Source organism: Nerophis ophidion, linkage group LG26 (genome assembly GCF_033978795.1).
Source record: "Nerophis ophidion isolate RoL-2023_Sa linkage group LG26, RoL_Noph_v1.0, whole genome shotgun sequence".
Lineage (NCBI taxonomy): Eukaryota > Metazoa > Chordata > Actinopteri > Syngnathiformes > Syngnathidae > Nerophis > Nerophis ophidion.
In genome coordinates this window covers 12,507,865-12,531,328 of record NC_084636.1, presented here as the reverse complement: position 1 = coordinate 12,531,328, position 23,464 = coordinate 12,507,865, and the positions used below count along the sequence as shown (strand labels likewise).

The 23,464-nt window shown below is 39.1% G+C and overlaps 2 protein-coding genes across 2 annotated transcripts in view; one reads left to right on the top strand and one right to left on the bottom strand.

Moving 5' to 3' along the window:
* Window positions 1-14,136, bottom strand: part of aasdh (aminoadipate-semialdehyde dehydrogenase) — a 38,250-nt gene extending 24,114 nt beyond the window's left edge. The window contains exons 1-5 of the mRNA XM_061887826.1: window positions 13,747-14,136; window positions 9,948-10,068; window positions 6,490-6,728; window positions 2,963-3,155; window positions 2,657-2,901 (exon numbers count right to left, since the gene is read on the bottom strand). Of these exons, the coding sequence (XP_061743810.1) occupies window positions 2,657-2,901; window positions 2,963-3,155; window positions 6,490-6,728; window positions 9,948-10,068; window positions 13,747-13,988 (1,040 nt within the window). The 5' untranslated portion in view covers window positions 13,989-14,136. The remainder of the gene's footprint in view (window positions 1-2,656; window positions 2,902-2,962; window positions 3,156-6,489; window positions 6,729-9,947; window positions 10,069-13,746) is intronic.
* A 2,764-nt stretch (window positions 14,137-16,900) lies between these two features.
* Window positions 16,901-22,849, top strand: si:dkeyp-117h8.4 (uncharacterized protein LOC572032 homolog). The gene is made up of 8 exons (XM_061888136.1): window positions 16,901-17,114; window positions 17,198-17,258; window positions 18,582-18,637; window positions 18,718-18,751; window positions 18,829-18,854; window positions 20,901-20,967; window positions 21,046-22,593; window positions 22,669-22,849. Exons 1-8 carry the CDS (start codon window positions 17,037-17,039, stop codon window positions 22,713-22,715), a joined length of 1,917 nt encoding a protein of 638 aa, XP_061744120.1. The 5' UTR covers window positions 16,901-17,036; the 3' UTR covers window positions 22,716-22,849.
* Window positions 22,850-23,464: the final 615 nt, after the last annotated feature.

Sequence of the window (23,464 nt, the reverse complement as noted above, 5' to 3'; positions counted from 1 at the left end):
GTGTGTTTAGAGGAATTTTCCACCATTCTTCCAAAAGCGCATTGGCGGGGTCACACACTGGTGTTGGTCAAGAAGGCCTTGCTCTCATTCTCTGTTCTTATTCATCTCAAAGGTGTTCGATTGGTTTCAGGTCAGGACTCTGAGCAGGCCAGTCAAGTTCATCCACACCAGACTCTGTCATCCACGTCTGAACGTTGATTTGTGCACTGGTGCACAGTCATGTTGGAAGAAGAAGGGGCACTCTCCAAACTGTTCCAACAAGGTTGGGAGCATGGAATTGTCCAAAATGTTTTGGATGTCCTGGAGCATTCAAAGTTCCTTTCACTGGAACTAAGGGGCCAAGGCCAACTCCAGAAAAACACCCTCACACCGTAATTCCTCCTCCACCAAATTTCACACTCGACACAATGCAGTCCGAAATGTACCGTTCTCCTGGCAACCTCCAAATCCAGACTCATCCATCAGATTGTCAGATGGAAAAGTGTGATTCATCACTCCAGAGAATGCGTCTTCACTGCTCTAGAGTCCAGTGGTGATGTGCTTTACACCTCTACATCTAACCCTTTGCATTGGACTTGGTGATGTATGGCTTAGAGGTAGCTGCTCAGCCATGAAAACCCATTCCATGAAGCTCTCTGCGTACTGTATGTGGGCTATTGGAAGGTCACATGAAGTTTGGAGCTCTGTAGCTACTGATTGTGCAAAAAGTCGGCGACCTCTTTAAACTGTGCATTTCAGCATCCGTTTATGTGGCCTACCACTTTGTGGCTGAGTTGCTGTTGTTCCCAAACTCTTCCAAGTTCTTATAATAAAGCAGACATTCGACTTTGGCATTAAATTCCAAATGAGCTAATATTTGCAAAAAATAACTAAGTTTTCCGGTTCCAACATTAAGTATCTTCTCTTTGCAGTCTATTCAATTGAATATAGGTTGAAAATGATTTTCAAATCATTGTATTCTGTTTTTATTTAGCATTTACACAATGTGCCAACTTCACTGTTTTGGATACAGGTGGAACCCAAAAAAAAAAACAATATCGTGTAAAAGTCCATTAATGTCAGCAATTCAACTACAAATGGGAAATGAATATTTGATATTAACTCAATACATGCAAAGTGACATATTTCAAGCCTTTATTTAATATAATTTTGATGATCATGGCTTACAGTTCTTTCTTTTTTTAAATAACACATTTTCTGAATTTTTCAATGTAAGGTTTTCATAAGCTGTAAGCAATAACCATCTTCATGTTGCATGTTATGAGCTGATATCATAATATAAATTTTACCTTGTTAGTCCAAACAAACCTCTGCGTGATACTTTGCATGGCGTATTTTCTAGATGGATGACAAAGATTCTAAACATTTTCAAAATATTATGAAATGTTACATTCTTGTGTAATTTCCACGTTTTATTTGGTTAAATTCTACAGAATTTTAAAAAAGTAACACTTATCAAAAAATGTCTATGCTATGTGCCTCTAAAGACCTCAATCACTTTGTATCTGCACCTAATTGCTTTTTTTATCCTGCACTACCAAGAGCTAATGCAACGAAATTTCGTTCTTATTTGTACTGTAAAGTTCAAATTTGAATGACAATAAAAAGGAAGTCTAAGTCTAAGTAAGATCACGCTAGCTCTAAACAAAAAAAAAATGTATGCTAATCCATCTTTCTGTTATCTTTTTTTCCCCAAATAAGAACAGAATCGTTAAACAGAATCAGAAATGGAATCGGAACCAGAAAAATCTAATCAATTCCCATCCCTACTGCAGGAGCTCCGGCTACAGCAGTAATACTCAAACTTTTTTTAACCAATCTCCACCATAATGACCAACATTATCAAACATTTTCTTTAACAAGTATATTTTATATATTTTGCCACTGTAACATTACACACAGTTTGTAGAGTAACTCTGTGTTTGAATATAGGAAAATAAAACCCTGTACTTTAATCTAATTCTAGTGTTACCCTTACCACACGGTGCACATTATTTCCTTCTGTTTAGTGCCTTAAACCGGAAGTGTATTCTCGTTGTCCATTCCGTTTCTACTTGTACAGACTCTTCATTTATCACTCCAAGCAACGTTTGTAAGTTTTGCAATATAACTAAAACAATTCATACTTACTAAACATCCCATGTTTGACAGGAGCGTTTTCATGCATATTTGCACGTGCTATCGTGATGTAATCAAGCTAGCGTTGCAAGCATTAGCTCATATGCTAACACATTTACAAGTGTTTTTGATAGCATTGTTAACTTACAATGGCGTTCTTTGCGTATTGTTTTCAGTTACACAAATGCCTCTGTAAATCCACCAAAACGTCACCGTGGAGTCATTTAGTCTGTTCTGTTTTGTTTGATAGGCCGTTTTACTGCCGTGTGACTTTTGGAAACAATTAAGTTATGTAAATACACATTTACTAAATATTGATGTGCAAATAATTCATTTCACAACAATATGTCTGTGACTTATAGTCTGGTGCGGCAATTATATGAAAATATATTTTTATTATTCAAAAATTTTGTGGGAGCCGCCTACGTATCTGTGGGCTCAATAGTCCGCAAAATACGGTGATGTGTTCATAAGCGAGGGGCCAAATCTAATTGTGTATTGTTACAGCCTTTTCTGGTGAAAATGGGCGGCGTCTTACGTGTTATTGGGCTGCTGAAGGACAGACATGGGGATCCTGTGACAGCAGGCCCAGCAGGACACTTCCGTGATGCCGTAGATGTTGTAGATGTTGGTCTTGTTGTCCTCATGACGCCAAGCGCTCAGCACAGACGGCGGCGGGCACGACTCCCCGCCCAGAGCCAGCACGCGCAGCGACGAACCGGACGACAGCACTTCCTGTTTGAGGAGGCGCGGCCCAAAGCGACCAAGCAGCGTGGGTGTGGCCTGCGCAAGGTGAACACATGAGCATTGGAAAGTCACCGATGGTTGTTGATAAATGGGTCACCTGCAGAAGCGTCGTCTTGTGCCTCCCGAAGAGAAGCCCGCACAGCCGCCTGGGAATCTTCTTGAGCACGGCGGGCACGATGAGGAGCTGGGCCCCGGACGATAACGCCAGGAATATGTCCACCACAGAGGGGTCGAAGGTCAGCGGCGAGGCAAGGAAGACCACGTCATCAGCAGTCACCTGAAACAAAGACCTGACCACGACGTCCATGTCAAACAATTATTTTTTTGGTAACACCTTAGCATGGGGAACATATTCACCATTAAGTAGTTGCTTATTAACATGCAAATTAGTAACATGGCTCTTAATTAGTCATTATTAAGTACTTATTAATGCCTTATTCTGCAACAACCCTAACTTTAACCCAGGGGTCACCAACCTTTTTGAAACCAAGAGCTACTTCTTGGGTACTGATTAGTGCGAAGGGCTACCAGTTTGACACACATTTAAATAAATTGCCAGAAATAGCCAATTTGCTCAATTTACCTTTAATAAATAAATCTATAGATATTAAAAAATGGGTATTTCTGTCTGTCTTTCCGTCGTACATTTTTTTTCCTTTTACGGAATGTTTTTTTGTAGAGAATAAATGATGAAAAAAACACTTAATTGAACGCTTTAAAATAGGAGAAAACACGGAAAAAATTAAAATTTAATTTTGAATATCGACTCTTTAAAATTCTAAATTCAATCAAAAAAAATTAAGAGAAAAACTAAATAATTTGAATCTTTTTGAAAAAATTAAAAAAAGAAATCAAGGAACATCATTAGTAATTTTTCCTGATTAAGATTAATTTTAAAATTTTGATGACATGTTTTAAATACTGTAGGTTAAAATCCAATCTGCACTTTGTTATAGTATATAACAAATTGGACCAAGCTCTATTTCTAACAAAGACAAATTTATATTTCTCCTAGATTTTCCAGAACAACATTTTTTTAAGAAATTCAAAAGACTTTGAAATAAGATTTGAATTTTATTCTAAAGATTTTCTAGAATATTTTTTTTTTATTTTAATCATAATAATTTTGAAGAAATATTTCACAAATATTCTTCGTCGAAAAAACAGAAGCTAAAATGAAGAATTAAATTAAAATGTATTTATTATTCTTTACGATAAAAAAACTAAAAATTACTTGAACATTGATTTAAATTGTCAGGAAAGAAGAGGAAGGAATTTAAAAGGTAAAAAGGTTTATGTGTTTAAAAATCCTAAAATCATTTTTAAGGTTGTATTTTTTCTCTAAAATTGTCTTTCTGAAAGTTATAAGAAGCAAAGTAAAAAAAATAATATGAATTCATTTAAACAAGTGAAGACCAAAAATTTAAAATATTTTCTTGGATTTTCAAATTCTATTTGAGTTTTGTCTCTCTTAGAATTAAAGATGTCGAGTAAAGCGAGACCAGCTTGCTAGTAAATAAATAAAATTAAAAAAATAGAGGCAGCTCACTGGTAAGTGCTGCTATTTGAGCTATTTTTAGAACAGGCCAGCGGGCGACTCATCTGGTCCTTACGGGCGACCTGGTGCCCGCGGGCACCGCGTTGGTGACCCCTGCCCTAACCCTTCTGCGTCAGACATGGGCGTCACCCATACTTGCCAACCTTGAGACCTCCGAATTTGGGAGATGTATGGGGTAGGATTTGGTGGAAGCGGGGTGTGTATATTGTAGCGTCCCGGAAGAGTTAGTGCTGCAAGGGGTTTTGGGTATTTGTTATGTTGTGTTTATGTTGTGTTACGGTGCCGATGTTCTCCCGAAATGTGTTTGTCATTCTTGTTTGGTGTGGGTTCACAGTGTGGCGCATATTGTAACTGTGTTAAAGTTGTTTATATGGCCACCCTCAGTGTGACCTGTATGGCTGTTGACCAAGTATGCCTTGCATTCACTAATCTGTGTGTAAAAGCCGCATATATTATGATACTGGGCCGGCACGCTGTTAAGATGGATGAAAAGCGGACGTGACGATAGATTGTAGAGGGCGCTAAAGGCAGTGCCTTCAAGGCACACCCTCAATGATGTTGTCCGGGTGGAAATCTGGAAAAATTCAGGAGAATGGTTGACCCGGGAGATTTTCGGGAGGGGCACTGAAATTCGTGAGTCTCCCGGGAAAATCGGGAGGGTTGGCAAGTATGGCGTCACCTTGGCGGGTTGTAGACGGACAGTGCACACACCCCCTACCCCCTAACCCCAATCCCAAGTGATATATTTATATAGCGCTTTTTCTCTAGTGACTCAAAGCGCTTTACATAGTGAAACCATGAATTGCTTAACATGGACCCCGACTTAAGTTGAAAAACGTATTTGCGTGTTACCTTTTAGTGGTCAATTGTACGCAATATGTACTGTACTGTGCAATCTACTAATAAAAGTTCCAATCAATCAATCAAACCCAATATCAAATTTTGACATTTCAACCATTGTGGGTGGCACTAGGAGTAGGTGGGTAAAGTGTCTTGCCCAAGGACACAACGGCAGTGACTAGGGTGGCGGAAGCGGGGATCGAACCTGCAACTCTCAAGTTGCTGGCACGGCCGCTCTACCAACGGAGCTATACCACCCCAAAATTAAGTCTTTGTTAATTACAATATGTTCCCCTGGTGTCCTAATAACTCTTACTTAAGTCTTTGTTACATAAAATATGCTCCCTGTACTAAAATATTACAATTTTTTTCTTTCAGAATAATCACGATTAATCACAGTTGCTACAAAAGAGCCATACTTTTGTTGAAAACGGGTATTCTCTGCCAAATCAAGCCCACATCTCGGACCAATTTCAAGTTGATTGTGATGTAAAAAAGAAATGTGCTTGGCTTTGTGCGTGCACACACTTTATTACAGCTGAGTTTTTAAAATGACGTACCTACTTTCTGGATATAAACAACGTCTATTTTTAGTAGGAAGGTCACATTAGGCCCCTGGCCGCTGACCGTATGACAACCCACACCTTTTAGGTAACCATCTGCCGTTAAAGATAAAGCAACATGAACCGACAAAAGAAATGGTCTTTATACATGATTAATGTGATATCCATCCATCTATTTTCTACCGCTTGTCCCTTTTGGGGTCGCGGAGGGTGCTGGGGCCTATCTCAGCTGCATTCGGGCGGAAGGCAGGGGTACACCCTGGACAAGTCGCCACCTCATCGCAGGGCTAACACAGACAGACAGACAACATTCACACACTAGGGCCAATTTAGTGTTGCCAATAACCTATCCCAGGGTGCACGTTTTTGGCGGTGGGAGGAAGCTGGTGTACCCGGAGGGAACCCACGCAGTCACGGGGAGAACATGCAAACTCCACACAGAAAGATCCCGAGCCCGGGATTGAACTCAGGACCTTCGTATTGTGAGGCACATGCACTAGTATATTAAGCAAAAAAAACCCAGTTTAATGTAATTTTCCAGTTATTAACTACATCGATAGATCCGATTTCAACAATTTCACAGCACTTGAACCAAATTTCAACAAGTTTTCAAACCTTTGTAAAACCTGAAGTAAAAAGGGGCGTATTTAACATAATCCTAACCTCAGGTGCAGGATGTTGGGAAGAATACACCGATGTGGCACCCGCACGATCTTGGGAAGCCCCGTCGTTCCGGATGTGTGCAGCACGTACGCCAGGCCTCCTGGTCCAGACACACGTTCCGCTTCCTGCGTTTGCTCGGCGGCCGGCAGCGACTCGACCCTAACCAGGGTGAGTTTGAACTTTGGCAACACTGCACAAACCTCCAGGGTCACGTGTTGGCCGAGCGTGGCCTGGAAGGGCTTTAATACAAGAAGAAAAGAAAATATCAGTAAGTAACTCCACACTTATTTAGTAATGAATATGGCTTCACAATTCTGCAAAAATGTGAATTATGATTATTTTCTTGCTTAAAATTAAAAATCTGATTCATTAGGACATGTTTTTTATACAGACACACACACAATGTCTAGGGCAGGGGTGTCAAACTCATTTTAACTCAGGGGCCGGACTATGAAAATCATGGCATTCAAACTTAAACACTAGGACAACTTCAGATTGATTTCTTTGTCTTACGTTGGCCAAAAATAGAACAAAATCATTCTGAAAATATTACAATAAAAATATAGAAAAAGCGATAAAGTGTAGATCCATGAAGGAAAGAAGAAAGTGAATGAATGTTTATAACTGAATACATTTACATATGCATAAAAATGTATTTTCTTTTGTATTATTATTTTTTTATGAATTAAGTAACGTTTATGACAACCTTTTTCCAAAACACAGTATAGAATGTGAGACATAACAGGATTATGTATACATTTATCATTTGTTTTCAAAACGCTTACAAAAAAGTGGGACCCCATTTTTATGTTTTGGTGGGGTCCCTGCATTTTGATAATTCCTAGCGCAAACACTGATGGAGAATTGGTGCGTGCAAAACAGCAGCAGGCGGCTGTGGCCTGCAGGCCGGTTCTAATACTAATCAAATATCAATTTGATCAATTAATTCACGGGTAAGTTCTGCCCCGCGGGCCTTGACACTGACACCACTGATCTACAAAGATACAAATAATTGCTATTGCGACATCCAGTGGACACATTTAGAACAGCCGTTTCGTTCATTGAAAATTTTCAGGTTAATTTTTATACCTAGTTAATTAAAAAAACATTTAAATCAATGTTAAGAATTTACCTATTTAATGCACATCAGATAATCCATTTGGACATTATATTTTAGGAAAATATCACATATTTTGTGTTTTTGACAAAGAGGGCATAAAACATAAAACATTTAGAATAACTTTATATCGGCGGAGCTGACGCTGATAGAGATTTAACCGTTGAATAAAAAAAATATTCAATATTTTACAAATTTTTGTAAAATAAATGTTATGACTGAATCCGGCACCAAACTTTAGTAGAGCCATGAAGGTTAAAAAATAAAACAATATTGTATTGGTTTTGATAACAAAAAAAAAATCAAAATGACCGCCGCATGCTTTGATTTTTTTTTTAGGGTGCGCTGTCAGTGGAAAATGTTTGGACACCCCTGGCATATCCATCCATTTTCTACCGCTTGTCCCTCTACAGGTCGCGGGGGCTGCTGGAGCCTATCCGAACAATCAGGCGGAAGGCGGGGCATAGCGTGAGTAAAAATAACATGCAGTGAATTATATTTATATAGCGCTTTTCTCTACAGACAAAGCGCTATACATAGTGAAACCAATTACCAACATATTTAAACGCCTACTGAAATGAGATTTTCTTATTTAAACGGGGATAGCAGGTCCATTCTATGTGTCATACCTAATCATTTCGCGATATTGCCATATTTTTGCTGAAAGGATTTAGTAGAGAACATCGACGATAAAGTTCGCAACTTTTGGCGAAATTTATATTTTGTTCTTTTCTTACTGTACCGAAAATGAACCGAACCGTGACCTCTAAACCGAGGTACGTACCGAACCAAAATTTTTGTGTACCGTTCCACCCCAAATTATTTGCAAAAAAAAATTAAAAATGTATGTTAGAACATCAAATATCTTGTCTTTGTAGTGCATTCAATTGAATATGGGTTGAAAAGGATTTGCAAATTATTTTATTCCGTTTATATTTACATCTACGACAATTTCCCAACTCATATGGAAACGGGGTTTTTGGATGGAGTCGTCGTGTCCTCTTTAAACATTTTCTGGCTCCACATAAAAATAATATGTCGACAGTACTCTCTGCAGCAGGGGTCGGGAACCTTTTTGGCGGAGAGAGCCATGAAAGCCAAATATTTTAAAGTGTATTACCGTGAGAGCCATATAATATTTTTTTAACACTGAATACAACTAAATGCATGCATTTTTTAAGTATGACCAACATTTTTAGAATATAATAAGTTATTTTTTATTCTGAAGCTAACTAATAATAAATAAAATACTTCTTACCATTGATGCGACTTCTTGAACAGGTGCAGTAGAAAATGGATGGATGGATTAAAATGCATGAGATTTTTTTATAAGTTGAACATTATTTTTAACACTGTGATTACCAGCGGAATTATTTATTACTAATCATGTTAAGCAGGCCTGGGCAATTATTTTAACTCGGGGGACAAATTTAGAGAAACAAATATGTCTGGGGGCTGGTATATTTGATTTTTAGGAACACTAATAAAAAAAATTCACAATAATGTCCAATTGAATGCTAAAAAAGTTATGAGTGACTGTCTTAAAAAACGGAATGGGATTTCAAATTTTTTTACTGAACGAGACACCCATGAAAATAAAGAATGTGGGATTTACAATATTAACTATGAAGGATAAAACACTGAATGTTGACAAAATATGAATGTCACACCCCCATTCCATCGACACATTTTACAATCAAGTGAAACGCAACAAAAATGCAACAAACACAGCAAAATATGAAAGAGAAAGGTACACAATATATCTGATACATCTGATATATCACTAAGCTTTAGAACTTAGTTGTAAAAATGTCTTTCTGCGTCTGTCCCTGAAACCCGCATATCAGGCTGGCCGCTCTGGAAACACTCAGTGGAAACGCTTCCCACCCACACTGCTTGGTGCCTCCTCTGAGCTGCCGTGGCTTAAGTTACCATAGTAACAAATTAAATTAGCACAGTAACTAATTATACTACCATATTAACTAGTATATCATGCAAAAGGGCAGATTTCAACCATTGAAATACTTTGTATAGTTCAAGACTCACGATTATTTGAAAACATCACTGCATATCATGATGGCAGCTACACTTTCCATCTTGAAGATCTAAAAAAAAATAATTTGGGAATGTCTGGCGGGCCAGATTGAATACCATAACGGGCCGCATGCCTTAATTTGCCCAGGTCTGGTGTTAAGCAATGTTAGCTAAGATGTGTCTGAGAGCCTGATGCAGTCATCAAAAGAGCCACATCTGGCACTAGAGCCATAGGTTCCCTACCCCTGCTGCGCAGTTAAGTAAACAAACACTTCTAAATCCAGAATAAAGGAATGCATGGTTAAACCTGAAGGATGTCGCTCTTCACAGCACAATACTTGAGGCCACACCTGGTTATGACCCGGGAGGAGAGAAGCCCTGGAGCCCCTGGATCCAGCGGGACATAGGCGGCAGGGGTCTGCAGGATCCTGCCCCCAGAAAAGACATCATCAACTGGCACAACATTCCACAAAAGACATGTTTTAATCCTCAACCATTTTAAGATCCCTGTGACTCCCAAACAATTTGCCATTGTATTTGATGCCATTCCAACAGGTGTTGTTATGTTGTACAGGGCTTATACACCTCTTTCTGCTGTAAAAATTGTGAATGATCCACTTGACACTCCTGTGGGGAAACTTTGCTTTGATCAAAAAATAACAGAAAAATCTGCAGCTTATTCCAAAATGATTGTGTGTCTGTCTCCAATGTAACTTCCCTCTGAATACTGTTGTAAATGACATCTGTTGGGTCAAAACGTGGTCCCTTCATAACAGGTATTTACTGACCAACAAAGTCAAAGAGATATCATTTAAAATCATCCATCGTTATTACCCTGTAAAGATTGTAATGGTTAAATACAAGAAGGACATTGATGTTACCTGCACCTTTTGTAACATGCACCCAGAGACTGTTAACCACTTGTTTTGGACTTGTGAAAACACTCGATCACTATGGCAGGGCACCTGTCGCTTCATCCTGGACAATATTTATGACAAATTTGTGCTTTGCTTTAAAGATGTGATTTTTGGTTTTATACCAGGGGTGTCAAACTCAAATACAGAGTGGGCCAAAATGTTAAACGGAACAAAGCCGCGGGCCAAGATTGAACAAATTAACCTTTTAATAGGGACCCAAACAAGTTTTGCATTAAATATTGAACAAGCAAGGCTTATATAACTTTAGTGACATTCAAAATCCAGTTTCAAATAATAATAATAATAATAATAATTAAAAAAATATCAATGGCATATCAAAATCAAATTTAAATAAAAATATTATGCTTTTTTTCTATTTGCAATCTTCTGAGGTAAATATCAATTTTTTCCACAGGCTAATTTGAAAATGAAAAAACAATAATGAGTGAACCAAACATTCAAGCTTTGAAGTAGCAAAAGAAAATGCATGAATAAACATTAATTATTGTCAGTTTGCTGGAAGTTTCCCGGAAGAGTTAGCGCTGCAAGGGTTCTGGGTATTTGTTCTGTTGTGTTACGGTGCGGATGTTCACCCGAAATGTGTTTGTCATTCTTGTTTGGTGTGGGTTCACAATTTGTAACAGTGCTAAAGTTGTTTATACGGCCACCCTCAGTGTGACCTGTATGACTGTTGACCAAGTATGCAGTGCATTCACTTGTGCGTGTGTGTGTGTGTGTGTGTGTAAAAGCCACAAATATTATGTGACACGCTGTTAGTATGGAGGAAAAGCGGACGTGACGACAGGTTGTAGAGAACGCTAAGGGCAGTGCCTTTAATGCACGCCCCCAATATAGTTGTCCAGGTGGATATCGGTAAATTCGGGAGAATGGTTGCCCCGGGAGATTTTCAGGAGGGACACTGAACTTCGGGAGTCTACCCGGAAAATTAGGAGGGTTGGCAAGTATGAGTATTAGCGGTGAATGCGGCGTTTACAGCGGCACCGACGCTGTATAACACCGGCGGGCCAGCTCTAAATGCTAAATTGATATTGCCTCAAGGACCAAATTAAATTACACGGCGGGCCAGATTGGGCCCGCGGGCCAGAGTTTGACGCCCATGTTTTACACTGTATGAACAAAAATTTGAAAAGGAATTCTACCTTTGCAACCTCATTATTTTATTGGCTAAGTTTTATATTCATAAATGTAAGTTTCTTAATACCCAACCTATTTTTTTGTGCCTTTAAAAAAAGATTTTGAACTTTACATTAAAACACTCTCTACTTGTAACAACAAAAAAGCTGTGAAAACAATGACGCTGTGTTCCAAATTTAAGTTATTTAATGAATTTGAATGAGCCTATGGCTTTGCACTTTGTTTATTATATATACACAGGTGCTGTGCATATTATTAGAATAACATGAAAAAGTTGATTTATTTCAGTAATTATATTCAGAACATGAAACTTACATATATCAATTCATTACACACAGTGATATATTTGAAATGTTTATTTCTTTACATTTTGATGATTAGTACTGACAATTACTGAAAATCCCAAATTCAGTATCTCAGAAAATTAGAATATTAGTTACGACTAGTACCAAAAAATATTTTTTAGAAATGTGGGCCAACTGAAAAGTATGAACATGGAACGTTTCAGCATGTACGGCAATCAATACTTAGTTGCAGCTCCTTTTGCCTGAATTGCTGCAGCAATACGGCGTGGCATGGAGTCCACCAGTCTGTTGCACTCCTCCGGTGTTATGAGAGCCCAGGTTGCTTTAATAGTGGCCTTCAGCTCTTCAGCATTGTTGGGTCTGGCATCTTGCATCTTCCGCTTCACAATACCCCATAGGTTTTCTATGGGGTTAAGGTCAGGTGAGTTTGCAGGCCAATCAAGAACAGGGATACCATGGTCCTTAAACCAGGTACTGGTAGATTTGGCACTGTGTGCAGGTGCCAAGTCATGTTGGAAAATGAAATCTTCACCTCCATAAAATTGGTCCGCGGCAGGCAGCATAAAGTGTTCTAAAACTTCCTGGTAGACTGCTGCATTGACCCTAGACCTCAGGAAACACAGTGGACCAACACCAGCAGATGACATGGCACCCCAGACCATTACAGATTGTGGAAATTTGACACTGGACTTCAGGCAACGTGGATTCTATGCCTCTCCTGTCTTCCTCCAGACTTTGGAACCTTGATTTCCAAAGGAGATACAAAATGTACTTTCATTTGAAAACATAACTTTGGACCACTCAGCAGCAGTCCAGTCATTTTTGTCTTGAGCCCAGGCGAGACGCTTTTGACGTTGTCTCTTATTCAACAGCGGCTTTACACAAGGAATGCGACAGCTGAAGCCCATATCTTGCATACGTCGGTGCGTGGTGGTTCTTGAAGCACTTACTCCGGCTGCAGTCCACTCTTTGTGGATCTCCCCCACATTTTTAATCGGTTTTGTTTTTACAATCCTCTCCAGTGCGCGGTTATCCCTCTTGTTTGTACACTTTTTTCTACCACATCTTTGTCTTCCCTTCGCCTCTCTATTAATGTGCTTGGACACAGAGCTCTGGGAACATCCAACCTCCTTGGCAATGACCTTTTGTGTCTTGCCCTCCTTCTTTAAAGTATCAATGGTCATCTTTTGGACAGATGTCAAGTCAGCAGTCTTCCCCATGATTGTGTGTCATACAGAATCAAAACGAGAGACCACTTAAAGACTTTTCCAAGTGTTTTGAGTTAGTTAGCTAATTAGAGTGTGGCACCAGGTGTCTTTGATATCTGACCTTTTCACCATATTCTAATTTTCTGAGATGTTGAATTTAGGGTTTTCATTGGTTGTCAGCTATAATCATCTCCTTTTTGGCAAAAAACACTTGAAATGTATCAGTCTGTTTGGAATGAATGTATACATTCTACAAGTTTGACTTTCTAAATGGAATTAATGAAATAAATCAACTTTTTCCATGATATTCTAATAATATGACCAGCACCTGGTCATATTTTTTTTGTATTCTATTTTTGTTATATTTTGAATTTACAACCCCCTGGCGCTGTTGTGTACTGTTTTCATAACATTTTATATTGTTTTTTGACTTACTGTTTGTAATTGTTGAAATTTATAAATAAACATTTAAAAAAAAAACAAAAAAAACATGTTTTAATCCGAATTTTCGCTCCACTCACCCCAGGATCCAGACTGGAGTAAGCAGATCATCGCTGCAAAACAGTCCGATCACGCCGTTGTTGGCTCGGCACTTCTCCCGCAGACTCAGACATAGTTCGCCGGAAAGTTCTAGAAGGTCCTTGTAGAGCAGAGACACGCAGCCTTCGGACGACGAGCCGCCGTCGAACGTCACTGCTACTCGGTGGGAGTTCACCGAGGCGGCGGCGGTTACCAGACCCTGCAGAGTTCCACCCGAGTCCATGGGGCAAAGAAACAACTTCACATTACCGAAAATGTAATGTTTACGTACGGAATACAGAACAGGCGAGAGTTTTGTTTATGTTCCCTCGTTTTGTCGCATGATGATGACGTTGGCGTTACGTCACTGTTACGTAGTGCTGGCTAACCAGGACGCATGGGTACAACTCCCTGGCGCTGTTTTGTACTGTTTTTATAATGTTTTGTAATGTTTTATACTTTTGTTGAACTTATTCTGATTATTGTTTCTCAGCTGTTTGTAAATGTTGAAATTTATAAATAAACATTAAAAAAAAGGACGCATGGGGGATGGTTGCGTTCAAGTCTTGCTCGTTAAAACCAAATATGTTTTTTTTACTGCATATATTTTTTTTTTAACTTTTAAATATACTATACCAGAAAAACATAGAACAAAAGAGCAAACCGTTACAATGTAACGCAAAAAATAGCAAAACTATTCTCAACCTTTTTTCAGTGATGTACCCCCTGTGAACATTTTTTTAATTCAAGTACCTTCTAATCAGAGCAAAACATTTTTGGTTGGAAAAAAAGAGATAAAGAAGTGAAATACAGCACTATGTCATCAGTCTCTGATTTATTAAATTGTTTAGCAGAGCAAAAATATTGCTCATTTGTAGTGGTCTTTCTTGAACTATTTGGGAAAAAAGATATAAAAATAACTAAAAACTTGTTGAAGAATAAACAAGTGATTCAATTATAAATAAAGATTTCTAAAGACAGAAGTAATCATCAACTTAAAGTGCCCTCTTTGGGGATTGTAATAAAGATCCATTTGGATTCATGAACTTAATTCTAAGCATTTCTTCACAAAAACAGAAATCTTTAACATCAATATTTGTGAAAAAATCTAGCTGTCAACACTGAATATTGCATTGTTGCAGTTCTTTTCACAGTTTATGAACTTACATTCATATTTTGTTGAAGTATTATTCAATACATATATTTAGAAATTATTTTTGCATTGTTTCTATTTTTAGAATATTTTTAAAAATTCTCACGTACCCCTTGGCTTACCTTTAAGTACCCCCAGGGGTGCGCGTACCCCCAATTTAGAACCACTGACTCAGCACCTCAGGAAAATAGCGAAATGATAAAATATAATAATTTAGTTGGCTTCACGGTGGCAGAGGGGTTAGTGCGTCTGCCTCACAATACGAAGGTCCTGCAGTCCTGGGTTCAAATCCAGGCTCGGGATCTTTCTGTGTGGAGTTTGCATGTTCTCCCCGTGAATGCGTGGGTTCCCTCCGGGTACTCCGGCTTCCTCCCACTTCCAAAAACATGCACCTGGGGATAAGTTGATTGGGCAACACTAAATTGGCCCTAGTGTGTGAATGTGAGTGTGAATGTTGTCCGTCTATCTGTGTTGGCCCTGTGATGAGGTGGCGACTTGTCTAGGGTGTACCCCGCCTTCCGCCCGATTGTAGCTGAGATAGGCGCCAGCGCCCCCCGCGACCCCGAAAGGGAATAAGCGGTAGAAAATGGATGGATGGATGGGTTTAGTTTACTTTATTGTTCTTCGGTCAATGGTCAACAAAACACACAAACAGTTGTACATTCATAGATTGAAAAGGAAAATGTTGCAGACCAAAAGGGTTTAGGCTGAAGTTGATATTGCGCCTAACCCTATAAACCAGGGGTCACCAACGCGGTGCCCGCGGGCACCAAGTAACCTGTAAGTACCAGATGAGTAGCCCGCTGGCCTGTTCTAAAAATAGCTCAAATAGCAGCACTTACCAGTGAGCTGCCTCTATTTTTTAAATTGTATTTATTTACTAGCAAGCTGGTCTCCCTTTGTTCGACATTTTCAATTCTAAGAGAGACAAAACTCAAATAGAATTTGAAAATCCGAGAAAATATGTTAAAGAATTGGTCTTCACTTGTTTAAATAAATTAATTAATTTTTTTACTTTGCTTCTTATAACTTTCAGAAAAACAATTTTAGAGCAAAAATACAACCTTAAAGATGATTTTAGGATTTTTAAACACATATACCTTTTTGCCTTTTAAATTCCTTCCTCTTCTTTCCTGACAATTTAAATCAATGTTCAAGTAAATTATTTCTTTTTATTGTAAAGAATAATAAATACATTTTAATTTAATTCTTCATTTTAGCTTCTGTTTTTTGAAATATTTCTTCCAACTTATTATGATTAAAATTCCCCAAAAATATTCTGGCAAACCTAGAAAATCTGTAGAATCAAATTTAAATCTTATTTCAAAGTCTTCTGAATTTCTTTTAAAATGTTTTTTCTGGAAAATCTAGAAGAAATAATGATTAGTCTTTGTTGGAAATATAGCTTGGTCCAATTTGTTATATACTCTAACAAAGTGCAGATTGGCTTTTAACCTATCTAAAACATGTCATCAAAATTCTAAAATTAATCTTAATCAGGAAAATTTACTAGTGATGTTCCATAAATTCTTTTTAATTTTTTTTCAAAAAGATTCGAATTAGCTAGTTTTTCTCTTTATTTTTTTCGGTTGAATTTTCAATTTTAAAGAGGGGAAATTGAAGATAAACTATGTTTCAAAATGTAATTATCATTTTTTTCGTGTTTTCTCCTCTTTTAAACCATTCAATTAAGTGTTTTTTTCATCATTTATTTTCTACAAAAAAACCTTCCGTAAAAGTAAAAAAAAATGTACGACGGAATTTTTTTATATATATAGATTTATTTATTAAAGGTAAATTGAGCAAATTGGCTATTCTGGCCATTTATATAAGTGTGTATCAAACTGGTAGCCCTTCACATTAATCAGTACCCAATAAGTAGCTCTTGGTTTCAAAAAGGTTGGTGACCCCTGGACTAAAACAATAAACAATTTACTAATAAAAGTTTCGATCAATCAATCAATCAAAGTCTCTAATTTACTGATGGTCCTGAACGCCACACAAGAACCCCGTCCAATCAGCTTTCGAGCTCTGAGACGTTGCGGAATTTTGAACGTCGAAGCCTTGTTTCCATTTCCTTATTTTTTCCCCCCACATTGAACACTTTTTAACTCACAATTCATTTTTTTTATCCACAACATGGATCTACATTTTAAGGACAGATTACAAACAAACGGCCTTATCTACAAAAAGGCTTTGGATCGGATTATAGACAAGGTGCGTAGTTTAACACTCAACTCAGCAGCGTTTTATAAACCTACTTCCGCTCAAATTTTGTTTTTTTTGTTTTACCCTTTCAGTATTCTAAGATCCAATGTCAAGCCGCGATAGATTTGGACCTTGCTGTCACCAGTAAAAAAGGTAGTAAACTACAGTAGCCCGGTAAGGTTGTGTTTTTGCCTCATTCCTGTGAGAATCCTGCGTGAGACCGAAGCATTAAGGAGTGGGATCACCCAGGGCTAGCCGCAGGTAGCATTTATATGATAATAATCTATCATCTCTTCCTCTTTTGGACTTTATCAGGCCAGTATGGGGCTTTCTTCATGCAAAGTGACAGATGAGGCAAAAATACAAGCTAACCAATTGCATAGAACAGGGGTCACCAACCTTTTTGAAACCAAGAGCTACTTTTTGGGTACTGATTAATGCGAAGGGCTACCAGTTTGATACACACTTAAATACATTGCCAGAAATAGCCTATTTGCTCAATTTACCTTTAATAAATAAATCTATATATCTAAAAAAGTGGGTATTTCTGTCTGTTATTCCGTCGTACATTTTTTTTCCTTTTACGGAAAGTTTTTTTGTAGAGAATAAATGATGAAAAAAACACTTAAATGAACAGTTTAAAAGAGGAGAAAACACGGAAAAAATGAAAATTAAATTTTGAAACATAGTTTATCTTCAAAATTCAACCGAAAAAAATGAAGAGAAAAACTAGCTAATTCGAATCTTTTTGAAAAAATTAATTTATGTAATTTTTCTTGATTACGATTAATTTTAGAATTTTGATGACATGTTTTAAATAGGTTAAAATCCACTTTGAAATAAGATAAAAATTTGATTCTACAGAGTTTCTAGATTTGCCAGAATAATTTTTCTGAATTTTAATCATAATAAGTTTGAAGAAATATTTCACAAATATTCTTCGTTGAAAAAAACAAGCTAAAATAAAGAATTAAATTAAAATGTATTTATTATTCTTTACAATAAAAAAAAATACTTGAACATTGACTTAAATAGTCAGAAAAGAAGAGGAAGGAATTTAAAAGGTATATGTGTTTAAAAATCCTAAAATCATTTTTAAGGTTGTATTTTTCTCTAAAATTGTCTTTCTGAAAGTTCTAAGAAGCAAAGTAAAAAAAAAAAAAAGTGAATTTATTCAAACAAGTGAAGACCAAGTCTTTAAAATATTTTCTTGGATTTTCAAATTCTATTTGTGTTTTGTCTCTCTTAGAATTAAAGATATCGAGCAAAACGAGACCAGCTTGCTAGTAAATAAATACCATTTAAAAAAATAGAGGCAGCTCACTGGTAAGTGCTGCTATTTGAGCTATTTTTAGAACATGCCAGCGGGCTACTCATCTGGACCTTAAGGGCTACCTGGTGCCCGCGGGCACCGCGTTGGTGACCCCTGGCATAGAAGCTAGCATGTTTCGCTAATGTCTTGTTTGTGTGAGGAAGCATTGGGACGCTTCATGGATGAATCGGAAAAGAAGATTGATTCGTTAACTGCAAAGGTGCGGTATAATCACTTTATTTGTAAAATAAGGTAATAGTTCAAAATCGTCGTGATAAATGACGTCAAATCTCTCCTCAGAGCCTGACATGTTCGAGAGAGGACCGTTTAGGACGTAAGTACCCACAAGATATGTCATTTCAGTTATTGAAATGTTTATAATTTTGTTATTGTTTTTCCCCCCTCCCGCAGTGAATGAGGCTTCCAGGATCTCCCGAGTACGTTGCACTCCTTTTGTCGACTTGTCAGGCGCTATTGCCATTTTTACGCTGACTCGAGCAGGCACTACCACAGGGGTCACCAACCTTTTTGAAACCAAGAGCTACTTCTTGGGTACTGATTAATGCGAAGGGCTACCAGTTTGATACACACTTAAATTAATTGCCAGAAATAGCCTATTTGCTCAATTTACCTTTAACTCTGTGTTATTATTAATACTTAATGATATTTCTCTTTGTGGAAACACTGATCACCTTAATGATTTAAGATGACATGTTTTAAATAGGTTTAAATCCAATCTGCACTTTGTTAGAATATATAACAAATTGGACCGAGCTATATTTCTAACAAAGACAAATCATTATTTCTTCTAGATTTTCCAGAACAAAAATTTTAAAAGAAATTCAAAACACTTTAAATTTAATTCTACAGATTTTATAGATAGTATTTTATTTTATTTTAATCATAATAAGTTTGAATAAATATTTCACAAATATTCTTTGAGCGAAAAAACAGAAGCTAAAATGAAGAATTAAGTTAAAATGTATTTTTTCTTTACAATAAAAAAAATTAATTTACTTGAACATTGATTTAAATTGTCAGGAAAGAAGAGGAAGGAATTTAAAAGGTAAAAAGGTATATGTGTTTAAAAATCTTTTTTAAGGTTGTATTTTTTCTCTAAAATTGTCTTTCTGAAAGTTATAAGAAGCAAAGTAAAAAATAAATGAATTTATTTAAACAAGTGAAGACCAAGTCTTTAATATAATTTTCTTGGATTTTCAAATTCTATTTGAGTTTTGTCTCTCTTAGAATTAAAAATGTCGAGCAAAGCGAGACCAGCTTGCTAGTAAATAAATACCATTTAAAAAATAGAGGCAGCTCACTGGTAAGTGCTGCTATTTGAGCTATTTTTAGAACAGCCAGCGGGCGACTCATCTGGTCCTTACGTTGGTGACCCCCGCTCTAGGGTAAACGCTTGCAAAATTAGCTCAAATAGCTAGCATTTTAATGCTAACATTCCAACATAAACATGCTCTACGGTTAGCATGAAGTTAATCCAGCAGGTCCTCGTTCTCCGCCATTGTCGTTTGTTCCCAGTCTTGTCAGAGCCATGGTTAAAGGCCTACTGAAATGAGATTTTCTTATTCAAACGGGGATAGCAGGTCCATTCTATGTGTCATACTTGATCATTTGGCGATATTGCCATATTTTTGCTGAAAGGATTTAGTAGAGAGCATCCACAATAAAGTTCCCAACTTTTGGTCGCTAATAAAAAAGCATTGCCTTTACCGGAAGTAGCAGACGATGTGCGTGTGACGTCACGGGTTGTAGGGCTCCTCACAACTGAACATTGTTTATAATCATAGCCTCCAGCAACAAGAGCTATTCGGACTGAGAAAGCGACAATTTCCCCATTAATTTGAGCGAGGATGAAAGATTTGTGGATGAGGAAAGTAAGAGTGAAGGACTAGAAGAAAAAAAAAAAAAGAAGACGTGGGAGCGATTCAGATGTATTTAGACACATTTACTAGGATAATTCTGGAAAATCCCTTATCTGGTTATTGTGTTACTAGTGTTTTAGTGAGATTGTAAAGTCATCGGCTTGACCGCTCTGTGTTAAAGCTTCACAACAAACAAAGAAACAGTGGCTGTGTGTCTGTGCTAAAGGCAGCTGCAATCCACTGCTTTCCACCGACAGCATTGTTATTTATAGTCTCTATTATTAATTGAACCAATTGCAAAAGATTCAGCAACACATATGTCCAAATTACTGTGTAATTATGCGATGAAAAAAGATGACTTTTAGGCGCGTGTGGTGCTGGGCTAATATGTCCCCTCCGTCCCCATTCCGGGACGTTTTCTACAAGAAACTCCGCGGGAAATTTAAAATTGTAATTTAGTAAACTAAAAAGGCCGTATTGGCATGTGTTGCAATGTTAATAATTCATCATTGATATATAAACTATCAGACTGCGTGGTCGGTAGTAGTGGGTTTCAGTAGGCCTTTAATGGCCGATGTGTGTTAAATGAGTGTTTTTCCACAGCTGGAGCTCACGCAGCAAAATGGTGATGAGAGTCACATAATAGATCACCTGAGTTCAGACGATGAAGGTAATAGCAGGAGTTCAGAAGCCAGCAGAAAAAAATGAAGGCGTGTGTTAGAATTCCATGTTTGTTTTCCGGCTACAGAAAGCGTGAATTCCTACCTGACGATGAGCTTGCTGGACGACAGCCAGAGGAACCTCTCGGAGATAGACTCCCTGCCGGAGGACCAGGATGAAGAGCTGGAGATGAGCCTGAGGAGCGGAGGAAGCAGACTGTCGGAGCTTTACCCAGCCATGATAGACCAAATAGGGCGGGCCCGACACCGGGAGCACGTTTCCAAGGTGGCGGAAGGGGTGGTCCGGAGGTACCGCAAGTGGCGACGGATGTCCAAGAACCACAGAGGCACCGCGGCCAGTGATTTCGTTCATAGAAGTGTAGATGCCAGAGAGAAAACCAATCAGGCCAGCTGGCAGCGCCCGGTGGTGACAGAGCCAAGGCAGAAGCCCGTGGCAGTGCCGGACCCGTCTTACTTGGAATCTCTCAAACCGAGAAAGAACCTCCTGAACAAGACCTTCATCGTGGGAGAGCAGCCGCCCTACCGTAGTCTCGGTCCTCCGCGCTTCTTTGACGTGTCCATCAGGTCCCAAATGTTGACTCACTCCGCTCCCGAGAGCGTCCACTGCTCCCCACTGAGACAAAGTCCTTTGAAGACGAGGTTGAAGAGCTCCAGCGGGTCCCCTATGATCTCCTCCAGAGAACCTGTAAGGTCCGCCTCCCCGCTGAGACAAAGTCCTTTGAAGACGAGGTTGAAGAGCTCCAACGGGTCCCCTATGACCTCCTCCAGAGAACCTGTAAGGTCCGCCTCCCCGCTGAGACAAAGTCCTTTGAAGACGAGGTTGAAGAGCTCCAGCGGGTCCCCTATGATCTCCTCCAGAGAACCTGTAAGGTCCGCCTCCCCGCTGAGACAAAGTCCTTTGAAGACGAGGTTGAAGAGCTCCAACGGGTCCCCTATGACCTCCTCCAGAGAGCCTGTAAGGTCCGCCTCCCCGCTGAGACAAAGTCCTTTAAAGACGAGGTTGAAGAGCTCCAGCGGCTCCCCTCTGACCTCTTCCAGAGAACCTGTAAGGTCCGCCTTCCCGCTGGGACAAAGTCCTTTGAAGACGAGGTTGAAGAGCTCCAGCGGGTCCCCTCTGACCTCTTCCAGAGAACCTGTAAGGTCCGCCTCCCCGCTACCAAAGTCACCCGTTCGCCAGAAGATGCTCCACCCCGAGCCCCGCCCGCTTTCCCCGGTGCTTCGGCGTCGGCGTCACCTGATCTTCGACGCCTCCCCGCCCCCCGGCCAGGTCCCGCACTCCCCGAAGGAGCTGGACAAAGAATTTGTCCGATTCTACCACAAGCTGGTGTGCCAGAACCAACCTCACGACGGGCCCCCCTGCCGACTGTGCGCCAGGAGCTCAGAGGCCGCACGGCAACACTCCTCCCGAACGCTGCTGGCGCTGGCGCTCTCACCGCACCGGCTGGTCCTGAGGAAGCGCCACAGGGAGCGAGACCGGGAGAACGAGTCTCAGGCCAAGCGGCGGAGCGCCTACTCCCCGGGGTCCAAACGGCACAACCACCAGGCCCTGAGACGCTGCCTCTGCATGTCTGATGACGAGGCTTCCAATTGGAGCTCGGCGGAACCTTCCAGATTCGGTAAACCTCCTCCTCCATCCACAACGGGCGTTCCATTTGCGATCGCTCACATCTTTTTTGCTCTTCTGTTCACAGGAAGTCCGCGGAAGATTAGCAACTACTCAAACTACTATCAAAGGTAATCTTTCAGTGTTTTAATACCGCCACGTGTGTTGTTGTCATCTGTGCGTATGCAAGTACAGTACACACTGTAACTGTATGTCTCTTTTAGGACTGTCAATTCATTAATTCGTTATTAAACATTTTAACCAGAAAAGTCTACATTTTCCAGTTAATCATTATTAACGAGATGCAGTCTGGTGTGCCGTGGGAGATTACCTCTTTTGGGTTTAAAATATTTTTTGCAAAACAGTAATTATATCCGCAAATTATGTGTTGTTGTTGAATGTTTGTGCTGTCTAAAGCTCGGCAGAGAAACCGTGTAATACTCTTCCATATCAGTAGGTGGCAGCCGGTAGCTAGTTGCTTTGTCGTTTTCGGAAACAGCGGGAGGCAAAGTGCAGGTAAAAAGGTATCTAATGCTTAAACCAAAAATAGACAAAAGGTGAGTACCCCTAAGAAAAGGCATTGAAGCTTAGGGAAGGTTGTGCAGAACGAAACTAAAACTGAACTGGCTACAAAGTAAACAAAAACGGAATGCTGGACGACAGCAAAGACTTACTGCGGAGCAAAGACGGCGTCCACAATGTAGATCCGAACATGACATGACAATCAACAATGTCCCCACAAAGAAGGATAAAAACAACGGAAATATTCTTGATGGCTAAAACAAAGTAGATGCAGGAAATATTACTCAAAGGAAGACATGAAACTGCTACAGGAAAAGCCACCAATATAGGAGCACAAGACAGGAACTAAAACACTGCACACA